This window comes from Siphateles boraxobius, unplaced genomic scaffold (assembly GCF_051911475.1).
Source record: "Siphateles boraxobius isolate OS27281-9 unplaced genomic scaffold, OSU_SipBor_1 26, whole genome shotgun sequence".
Lineage (NCBI taxonomy): Eukaryota > Metazoa > Chordata > Actinopteri > Cypriniformes > Leuciscidae > Siphateles > Siphateles boraxobius.
In genome coordinates, this window is record NW_027508876.1 from 27,090,219 (window position 1) to 27,101,232 (window position 11,014).

Sequence of the window (11,014 nt, forward strand, 5' to 3'; positions counted from 1 at the left end):
GGTGTTCACTGATATGCTCACACAGAAATCGCTGCAAAAGATGCTTTCCAACAGGACAGGTTTTATCGTAGTTTTTGTCCAACTAAGTCAGGACAGCAGCATTTGTCCAAATTTCAATCTTAACTGTTCTATTTCATCAGAAACGATCTTAAAACAGGGCGTTAAGTGTAAAATACCGAACTTACCCTTTAAACATGAAAGTGCTATGCAGTCATTCAAGGCATTTCTCTTTATATAGCACCGTTTTGGCATAAAGTGTTCTTTAAAATTGAGTCAAGAACCCTAGGGTTCTATATAGAACCCCACCGGACCTTTTGTTCGTGAAGGTCAGATTAACAAGGCTTCTGTCTTTCTTCATGTCAAGTGTCTTTTGATAGCAGCATAAAAGAGTATGGAAAGATTGGAAATTCCCAGTGTGGGTAATGAAGTTAGCCAGTCCATTGTTATCAGTAGCAAAGGACAATAAATGAATGAAATAAAAATGGTCAGAAAGTCTAATACCTTTAGTCTTAATGACTCATGCCTTTAGAAACACGTATGCAGACATCACTTAGCAACATACCAAACTTTATAGCCCAGTACTCAAGACATATGTGGGAAGAGAGGCTTGTTAAAACAGCTGTATTGAGTCATATTAGATATAGTATGATTCTGTAGTGTGCTGATTAAAGACCCCCTGTGGTGAAAATCAAGTTTTTAAATATTGTTTTTATGTCTGTGCTGTTTTTAATATGCTTTAAGACAAACAATGTGCAAATTCATAAATAAGCACCATTGCTGAGTATTTTCTCCTTAAAGGGATAGTTCACCCAAAAATGAAAATTCTGTAAGTAAGTAAGCCACTGTAGTCACTTGGACTATTTTAACGATGTCTTTAATAACTTTTTGAGGCCGGCAAGTTTCCATCCCTGAAGAAGCCTATGGACTATGGAGGAGTGATCCAGCTCTCAGATTTCATCAAAAATATCTTAATTCGTGTTCCGAAGATGAACGAAGGTCTTACGGGGTTGGAACAACATGAGAGTGAGTAAATACTGACAGAATTTTCATTTTTGGGTGAACTATCCCTTTAAAACTGCAGTGAACCAAAGACAGTCTCAAAAACACAGTTTGAAATCGCAGGTGTTTCTGACGCCACAAACTACCTTGTAACCAATCAGATCAACATGTGATCGTCAATGAGTGGATCTCTGAGCTGGTGCGAGTGAGTGGAGACGGGGCTCATTTGCATATTCATAGTATAGTGTATACTAAATGAGGGAAGGGTGTAGTAGAGTTACATTCAATCTATTTTAAGGCATGTAAAAAACGTTTAAAATATGTAATTTTGGTGATCAAAGATGAGTTTTAAGGGATAAAAGTATTGACAATAGGGGGACATTAAAATCAAAGGTGCATGTGTGTAGTTTTGCAGGTTGTTTAGTTGCTTCCAAGAATTAAATAGAAAGATCCTGTGTGTGAGTTGTCAGTGTTCCAGAGGTCAAAGTAAAAGATTCTTGAACTGTGACTTATACTAGTATCTTATCAAAGCATCATGCACTTGCTGACAAACTATATGAGCTCAGTTTTATTTTCTGATATCTTACTTAAATTACCACATGATCCTTATATAGTCTATGGAATAATGCATTTTTTATTTCTCCTAGTGTTATGGCTAATAAAACGGACTTCTTGATAAGAAAACACTGTAAATAAGAGATAAACCAAATAGACAGATAATATAATGTATGACAAAATCATTTTTCTTGAAGCCTGAATTTATAATAGTATTATATAGAAGTACCCTATTCTTAATGCCATGTAATATACATAGCAATGCATCTTTTAATAAATAATTGGGTAACACTTTATTTTACAGTGTCCTTGTTACATATGTTTAATTTACATAGTAATAACAGTAAATTATGCATAATTCCATGCAACTAACCCTCAACCAAACCATAACTCCTACCCTAACCCTATAGTACATTTAGTTAATTAATATTACTCAGAACTTAAAACATATAAATACACTGTAACAATGACACCTTAAAATAAAGTGTAAATAACAATTGTAACCCCAGTTACACATTAACATATATCATATTATCCTTTTAACACAATGCAATGGATTAAAACAAATAGCAAATCCACCTCCAAATAATATGGATATTTCATTATTAAAATATTGTTTATAGGTTCGACTGATAGATTTACGCATTAAGTTTTCCACTTAATTTGCAAATCCCACTGTTTAGAAGCAGAGTCATACTTGAATAATATTGGTATTATTATATTAATATTACTATGAAAATATCCATTATGGATGATAGTATATTGTTATAGTTTAATGGTATCAAAAGCAGATACAAAACAAGCATATCTAGGTGTGTGTATATAGACTAGACATTTAAACCTTAAAATAATCGGTATCGGTCATTAAAATAAGTATTGGTTGATCTCCAAGTGAATTATGAGGCATTGAAAAGTATCGAGAATATGTTATATTCATTCAGGTTTCAAGTATAGTGCTAGCATACATTTTAAGCAATGCTTTATGACGTCAATGCTTAGACATTTTCAATAATAGTATTAAAGAAAGCCAACATACAGAATGCATGGCAGCATCACCCACCTAAAAGCAGCAGCCGATGCGTCTGTTTATATTCCCGTTTGAGTTCCTTCAAGGCCCTGTCAATGTTCTTGCTGACTTTCTTGGCCTCCTTCTCGGCCTCCTTCTCCTCCACAACCAGTTTGTCCCAGTTCTTGTGTTTCTGGGCGCTGCTGGGAGTCTGGAGCAGCTGCAGCCTCTTCTTTCCTCCTCCTCCACCTCCACCGTTCTGGATAAGCGCTCGGTCCCCGTCGCCACGGCGGAGCTCCCCGGCCGGGATCTTACCGGCGTCCCCGGTGCGTAAAGGGGAGGTGGATGATGTCTTCCCGCTGTTCCCCCCAGAGTCCTCGTCGCGATGCCTGGATCCCCGGACGCACGACGGTATCATCATCATCCCAGGATCTGGAGGCTGGTGATCTGACTCCGAGTTGGCGTTGGAAATGGATCCACTGAGGTCCCCAAACAAGCGTGGACGCAGACTGTAACACAGCCCCATGATCTGGCCAGGCGCTCACTGCTGATATTTGATCATAAATACACAACAAACGCTGTATTTCCCAGTGATTTAGCGCATCATCACATGAGCTGGTAGTACATGGTGCGTTTTCCAGCCATGCGTAATCCCAGAATGATGCTCTTGTATTTAAAAAATGCCATTTTATGATTCCTTACAGTGCAACCTACGCGCAATAGTCGGTTGATCACCTGACATCTGCCTGTGCTGACAGTGCAGGTCCACCTTACCGTAATGAAACCAAAAGCCCAGCCGCACAAAACCGGTGGACACATGTGGGGTCATCTAGGTGCGCTTTTGTTCGTGCGCTTGGGGATTTGTGCTTATAAATCCCCGTTGAGGGATCTGGATGGATCGTAGTCTAGACTGTTGAACATCGAGGTTGCTTTATACCCCTGAGACTCACTAATGAGACATTTAATGAGCACACCTGATGTATTCGGAGAATGGAACATTATAATAAGCAATACGTTTAATTGTCCCAGGCACAATAAAAGATTAAACACAAAAAATAATCTGAAACCTCCTTCACATACATTTACAGCAGCAGAGATGTGTGGAAAAATGAATAACCCTTTATTTTACAGTGTCCTTTTTGCATATGTTACATGTACTTACCATAACGAGTAAATTATGCATAATTACATGCAACTAACACTCAACCAAATCCTAACCCTATAGTAAGTAATTAATGTTACTCAGTACTTTAATATATAATTACACTGTAACAATGAATGACACCTTCGAAAAAAGTGTGAACACACTTTACAATAAACTCCCATTAGTTAACATGAACAATGATCCCATTTGATAGGATTTATTAATCTTTGTTAACATTAGTTAATAAAAAACAACTTAGTTCATGTTAGCTCAGATCCATTAAATAATATTAACAGATACAACTTTTGTTGTTAAGTAAAGGTTATGAAAAAACTGGCCAAATATATTACAACTTTATATACTTTAAAAATAACAGCTATTTGTGTGGTCTAAAAATATTGTTTTTATTAAAAGATTTTTGGGCCCTCTATAGGTCAAAGTAAATACATCTCAGTCTGTGACTAACAGGGTGCTGTCTGAATAATGTCTTTGGTTGGAAGACTTTTAAATAAGAAAGTTGTAAATCTAGAGCTGGTATTAATAAATATTTTTGGGGAATTACCAGCTAGCACATATGTTTTACCAAGATTTAGCTGGAGAATGTGAAAATTATCTGTAATGTGTCAAGCACATGAATCAACAAATATTTGAAATGCAATACATTTTATTTGCTTTGATTTGTTCATCTACAGTTATGAAAGCATCCCAAATTGAATTTTATTATAAAATGGTTATTTTATTTTCATTTGCATTTATCTTGTATAAAATGTTTAATGAAAGTATTTCAGTACATCTGTGTCCTCAAGATCTGCATGTAGTCTCTGTAAAGTGTCATCTTTTCTTTTTTTGAGAATTCTGCAGCACTTTAACACCAATCCTCAGGAACATTAATAAACTGCAAGAAAGAGAAAGAACAAAACATAACTCAACCATCAAAATAATACATTTGTCCAAGTTAAAGTCACACATACCTACATCTATGATCAAAAGCTCACAATTTTTGAATAAATAAAAATTAATATTTAAACAAAATATTCCTGCCTTGCTCCTGCCATGAGTCCAGCTGGCATAATCTTCCATGAACTCAAAAATCTCACTCCCATTAGAGCAGTTAATGATCCAGAGATGCCTGCAAATATAAAAACAAACCTGATTTGCCATATTTGATCCTTCGTTTTGTAGAATATAGGCTATGAACAGAAACAAAGACAGTGACTTACCCATTGAAACCCAGATATCTTTGTCATTTTTTGACATCTGATAAGCACCAAAAAATGCTGCAATGCCAAACATCAGCCCAGTAACCAGAGAGATAAGACTACCTTAAGCAGGAACATGACCATATTAGGAAGTTCCGGTACAGTGTTCAGGTAACTGTTCCAGGCGAGTTGTAAAGGTATTTAAATAATACAAATATTTAAGTAAATTTTTAAATAAAATCAGTTAAACGCTTGGCTACATCTACACGATTAGAATGGGCTAATATTTTAATTCATATTGGATTTTTTAAAAGTGTTTTACATATCCTAGCTACCCTAAAACTAAACCAGAGAACTGAACACCGTCGTTTGTCCCTCGCATGAGATGCTTACCTGCTTTAACATAACCAACAATCCCTCCTATCGTTATTAGAGTTGCATAACCATAACCAAGCCAATCCACAGACATATCTGCACGTTTGTTTGATTCTCAAATAAAACAGAAAGACGTGATGATTGCTAGGGGGGAAAAGCTAAATCTTCTCCACTTTTTAACTTCCTGAAACATTGCTTACTAGCGATTTTCAAAATAAAAGTCCAAGAGTGCAGGTGACAACTTTTAAATGTCTCAGTTTTATAGCTAGATAAATAATAATAATAATAATAATAATAATAATAATAATAATAATATACATATATATTTCTCCTTTCAAGTGTTCGGCATTCAAAGTGTTTCTTCCTTTACTACTAGCGATCTTCAAAATAAAAGTCCAAGAGTGCTGGTGAGAACTTTTACATTACTCAGTTTTTATATATATATACACACACACACACATTAATCCTTTCGAGTGTTCGGAATTCAATGAGTTTCTTCCTTTACTACTTGAAAAAGTAGTGTTATTGACATCAATAATTGCACTCAAGTCACTCCGATATATGACATGACTAACAGGAAATGTAAATAACAGAACAGCACCAATAATTTCAATAAAAGAGTTTATTGCACTTTTTATCTTTTCTTCTTTTTTCCTTGCTTTGTGGAGCTGCTTTCCTCCACTAGAATCACCTCCTCTCCTGGTAGCCTCACCCTTTTCCCTTTGGCTGGCACAGGCGGCTCTGCAACAGCTGTATTGAGAAAAGACATAGATATTAATGTTTTTTTACTCTGATACTGCACTCTGTTGTTTTGGGGGGAGAAACTCTAAAAGAGAAAGTTCATCCAAAAACTGAAGTTCTGTCATCACTCACTCGTCATGTTGTTCTAAACTCATAAGACTTTCATTGATCTTCGAAACACTACTGAAGATATTTTAATGAAGACAACCCTCCAATGAATGTATATTCACCCAAAACTCTGATGGTTCAAAATATTCATAAGAGATCATAAAAAAATCCATTTGAATCAAGCAGTTTAATATAAGTCTTCTGATAAGTCTTGATCGCTTTATTTGATAAACAGATATAATTTAGGCTTTTATTCACATATAAACATCGATCAGCAAACATGCATAAAGGACTCAAATATGGTCAATGGAAACTCAACCGTAATTGCTTGACACACGAGAACAAACCTCATTGGTTCTTACTAAAGCTCAAACGTGCTTTCGTAACACGAGAATGAACCTCATTGTTTCTTATACGTCAAGCAAGCATGCTTGAGCTTCCGTTTACCAAATTTGAGTGCCCTCGAATTCTCGTGACCAACTTGAACCCATTGCAAAGTCTGTGCCTTTCTCTCTCCCACAAATTTCTATTGAAGTGAAATTCGTAGAACTACAGTAAATGTGACCGCACTTTTAGAAGTTGCAGGCTGGGCCGACTGCTCCACAGTTGTCTCTTTCGCTTCACCAGGTATCCAAACGGAAAGACAGGTGAGTCTGGCAGTGGTGTTCACCTGGCCAAGCAAGGAAGCAGTCTCAAGTTTCTGTATAGGAAAGAGGAAGTATAAAATACTAGTTCAAGTAAAATAAGCGCTTTGCAAATCAATGGATCAATCAAAGGAGTGTACAATAATGTTAATTCTAGCTAATACCATGTATTAGGGAAATTAAAGTTAAATGATCAGGCTTTCAATGTAAAATATAGGAACATATTTTGATACAAGGTTGATTTTTGGTGAGAAAGTAGACTATTTGAGTGAGAAAGTGACAGTTTGAGTTTCAATATTAGTCAATCAGTTTTGGAAAGGTATATAAAAGCTGAAAGTATTTTAGTGTTTAATATTATAGCCTGGTATGGACTAAGTTCTTAAAAATGTTTCAAACACTTTTATACCAGTGACAGACAATATTGAATGGAGTTATGTAAGGATCTTTTGTGAGAATAATTACTTTTATTGGGTGGTTGTTTTTAATTTGTTGTATGATTATTGTCTGTCTTTACATTTTTTTTTATGAGAAGCAAATAAAAAAAACACATTGGTGGATAAAGTTATTTCAATCAATCAATCAATCAATCAATCAATCAATCAATCAGATAAATCAATCAAATCAAAATGAAACCACCAGGCCGAATTTCTTTTATGCTTAAAATAGTTCAACTCAATGCTTTTCAGTTCTTACAGGTCAAGCATAATACCTCAAGATTAAGTTTCCACAACTTAATGAATCCATCGTTTGACGCCGTAACAAGGACACAAAAATCATTCTTCATGAAGCTGTCAATGGCTTTCACTCTGGAAAAAAACCAAACATTAAATTGATAAAACAATTACAAATACAACTTATCTCCATGCCGATGCTCACTGCATTCTGGGAATTTCAATGCATTGTAACAATACTGATGATAAAACAGCCCAAGAAAATGGACTAATTCTGTGAGATTGGGATGCACCCATAATGAAGTGGTCATACCTGTTCTCATGTGCTTTGAACTCAAACACACACTTCTGTGAGGTCACGTCATATATACACACACTCTCATCATCTCCTCCCACAGCCAAGAGTGTGTTCTTAAAGAGACAGAGAACAGAGACTGGAATAAGACTTTAATAAAGAATATTAATCGAGCAGGTTACATTTGACAAACCAGGGCAGCAAAACTTCAGAAGAATAAAAACTAAGTTAAAGTGCCCTTATTATGCTTTTTCGGACATTACCTTTCATGTTGTTGTGTGATTTGGCTGTTTGTGAATGTAAAAGGACTGCTTCAAAGATCAAAGTTCAGATAAATTAAGTTATTGTCTCTCAAAAGAAATAATAGATTCTGAACATCCTGAAATGAGTTGTCATTAATTACACTCTTACTTCCGGCACGAACCTATGTAGGTTTGTAACAAATCTGCATAATGCCAGTCTATGGTCTTCATTGTCTGCCCGTGAACAACATCTACTTTGACCCTCAAACACTGTAGTTGTAGCTAAGACTGGAAGAGTTTGGTTTGTGTTGTCGACATGTCGAGAACACACTGTTTTCAGCACTGCAATACGAAATCCTCTTTGCTGCACTTCCAAAGGATGAGAACCCGCGCTGGAATTGATTCGGTTAAACTGACGCCATCGTTACTGTTTGTATCACTGTGTATCAAGCACTGAGGAAGATCAAGAGCTGAAATTCAGAAATGGTAATGGACGTTTCGTTTCCAGCACACACTGCAAGCGGTCGAAAAATCACAACAGACTGGACCATCTGACCAATCAGAGCAGAGTAAGTTCTCAGAAAGGAGGGGTTTCGAGAGAACAAATCCTTTATTTACCCTTTCAGACACTTTGAGAAAAGAGCTAATGCTGCAATGCATATTATGAGAAAATTCAATTGTTTTTTGACCTTGGATGCATGTAAACCTATTGTAGGAGACTCCAAAACAAATAGGGGCACTTTAACATATTAATTGCAAACTAAACTAAATAGCAACACTGGTAAGACTGTTCACCTTCAGAAACTTCAGACATGAAATCCTTTTTGGGAATGCAATGGTTCCAATAATTGTGGCAGACTTCACATTGTAAATGTCCACTCTGTTAATCATAACCACTGCATATTGATCTCCGTCTGGTGACCACAAGACGATCTCTGCAGCTACAAAACATCATTACACACCAGTCAACATTTAAAAAAAACATTTTTTTAAATTATAATTAAAGTTTTTGATTTAGCTGAAAAGTTTAAGTTTCTAAATACATTACAATATTTTTATCAAACTAATAATTAAAAAGGAGGGAAAATTGTGAAAATACAGAATCAAAAATTATAACATTATATTCTATCTTACTCTGTTTGATATTCTTGATGAAAGCTGAACGTCCTTCGATGAGATTCCAGGTCCTGCAATTAGAGCAATTCAATTTTGACATAATTACTTTTTTTGCTGACTAACGTAAACAAGTCAAGCCCAATGATATCTATTAGCAAGATTAACAATCTGATCAATATTTTTGATATTCATGTTGGAATAAAAACATCTGTGTACATGCCTCAGAGTCTTGTCTGTTCCAACAGAGAGTGCAAGTTTTCCAGAAGGATGTACTGACAGTGAAGTAACATGACCCCTAAAAAATAAAACCCAGGTTACGTCATTTATACAAGTTTGGGGTCGGCGAGATTTAAAATATTTTTGAAAGAAGTCTGTTCTGCTCACTAAGGCTGCATATATTTGATCTTAAACAGATTCAATTTTTAACAGTTTTCTATTGTAATAGATTTTAAAATGTAATTTATTCCTGTGATGAACTTTCAGCTTCATTACTCCAGTCTTCAGTGTCACATGATCACTCAGTAATCATTCTAATATGCTAATTTGTTGCTCAATTTTGATGAAATCCATTGTAACATTAATGTCTTTACTGTCACTTTTGATCAATTTAATTAAACCTTTCTGAATTAAAAACAAAACAAAACAAAAAAACACCTGGCCCCAAACTTTTGAATGGTAGCATATTTTGTGTCTTCACATTACTTACTTGTGAGCTCTGATAGATTTTAAACATTCCCATTTTTGGGTGCTCCACACACAGATAAGACCGTCTTGTCCTCCACTGAGTAAATGGGACGTCCCGTAAAACTCCAGGCATGAGATGGTACCTGCCGAGAAGTTGAGGTTACAATTTCTGTGCATCTCATGAAACAAATGTCAGTGATGCAGAATCTTTGAAGCCAGACTGTCTTGTCCAATTAGAAACCAAAACTGATAGATGCCCTTACCATCATGGTGCAACAAAGCCCCGTGTTCAGTTTTCTTGCTCATGTCATACAGCTGAATAGTTTCATCTTTGCTTCCTGTGGCGATGAATCGATCACTGGATGAAACTGCAGTCAGTGATGCTGTGTGTGCATGATGGCTAAAGTTGGGCTCAATTGTCCACTCCTAAAACAGACATGCAGAACATAACTAAGACCATATCTGAAAATGAAGTCAGAACTATAATTATAATTGGAGTGAGCTATCATAACCATAATAGGCCTATTATTAAAATTATTGCAGTTGAAATATGGACCAATAACAAAACATACGTTCCACGCACAGACGGAAATTAACCAAGGCACAATCGCATATTTACTATCAAGACTACTGAAGACTATATCAATTAAAGAAATAAAAGTTATGAAAAATTATAATAACCTCGTCACTAGTGCACACTCGATATCCAAATACTATCTGTTCATAACAGCCAGCGACTAACTCGACATGGTCCCCCATGACTATAAAACACGTGTTCATACAGTTACAGCCCGCCTTTAAGAGACAGATGACACACTGTCCCTCATATGTAACTATATATATTAATACATCTGTTATACCTAGAGTTTATAATAAAGCTTAAAACACTAAAGCCCGTTGAAAGTAAATACGTTTTCTCATGCCCACAGCAACAACGTGCAGACTCCTTTTAACTCCCACCGGAAGTGCAATACATCATAATAAGAGTCCCTGTCACAATAAAAGTCAATCGATTTTGGCTCAAAGCTAAAAAATTAAATAAATAATAAATAAAAAACGTTACAAAAAGTTTTGTACCTGGTTCTTCAGATGAGGCATCATGCATCATGTTAAATATAAAACAACAAATAGGTAATTACACTTTTCAAATAAAAATAAATAAAATACATTTATTGGAATAGAAAGTCAGCCCATTATACCATTGGATCTCTTTGCAGTTGACTTTTTATTTGTTT

General features: G+C 35.6%; 3 protein-coding genes across 3 annotated transcripts in view; all 3 read right to left on the reverse strand.

Moving 5' to 3' along the window:
- gnal2 (guanine nucleotide binding protein (G protein), alpha activating activity polypeptide, olfactory type 2) overlaps positions 1-3,307 on the reverse strand; it is a 28,849-nt gene extending 25,542 nt beyond the window's left edge. The window contains exon 1 of the mRNA XM_077245333.1: positions 2,615-3,307. Within this exon, the coding sequence (XP_077101448.1) occupies positions 2,615-3,086 (472 nt within the window). The 5' untranslated portion in view covers positions 3,087-3,307. The remainder of the gene's footprint in view (positions 1-2,614) is intronic.
- A 1,043-nt stretch (positions 3,308-4,350) lies between these two features.
- On the reverse strand, positions 4,351-5,468 carry tmem14cb (transmembrane protein 14Cb). The gene is made up of 4 exons (XM_077245360.1): positions 5,297-5,468; positions 4,925-5,026; positions 4,746-4,833; positions 4,351-4,599 (listed from the first exon to the last, which is right to left on the reverse strand). Exons 1-4 carry the CDS (start codon positions 5,370-5,372, stop codon positions 4,536-4,538), a joined length of 330 nt encoding a protein of 109 aa, XP_077101475.1. The 5' UTR covers positions 5,373-5,468; the 3' UTR covers positions 4,351-4,535.
- Positions 5,469-5,882: 414 nt separating this feature from the next.
- On the reverse strand, positions 5,883-10,769 carry pak1ip1 (PAK1 interacting protein 1). The gene is made up of 10 exons (XM_077245342.1): positions 10,461-10,769; positions 10,043-10,205; positions 9,802-9,922; positions 9,316-9,390; positions 9,114-9,166; positions 8,775-8,920; positions 7,756-7,853; positions 7,481-7,577; positions 6,698-6,827; positions 5,883-6,028 (listed from the first exon to the last, which is right to left on the reverse strand). The coding sequence occupies exons 1-10, from the start codon at positions 10,557-10,559 to the stop codon at positions 5,913-5,915; spliced, it is 1,098 nt and encodes a 365-aa protein (XP_077101457.1). The 5' UTR covers positions 10,560-10,769; the 3' UTR covers positions 5,883-5,912.
- Positions 10,770-11,014: the final 245 nt, after the last annotated feature.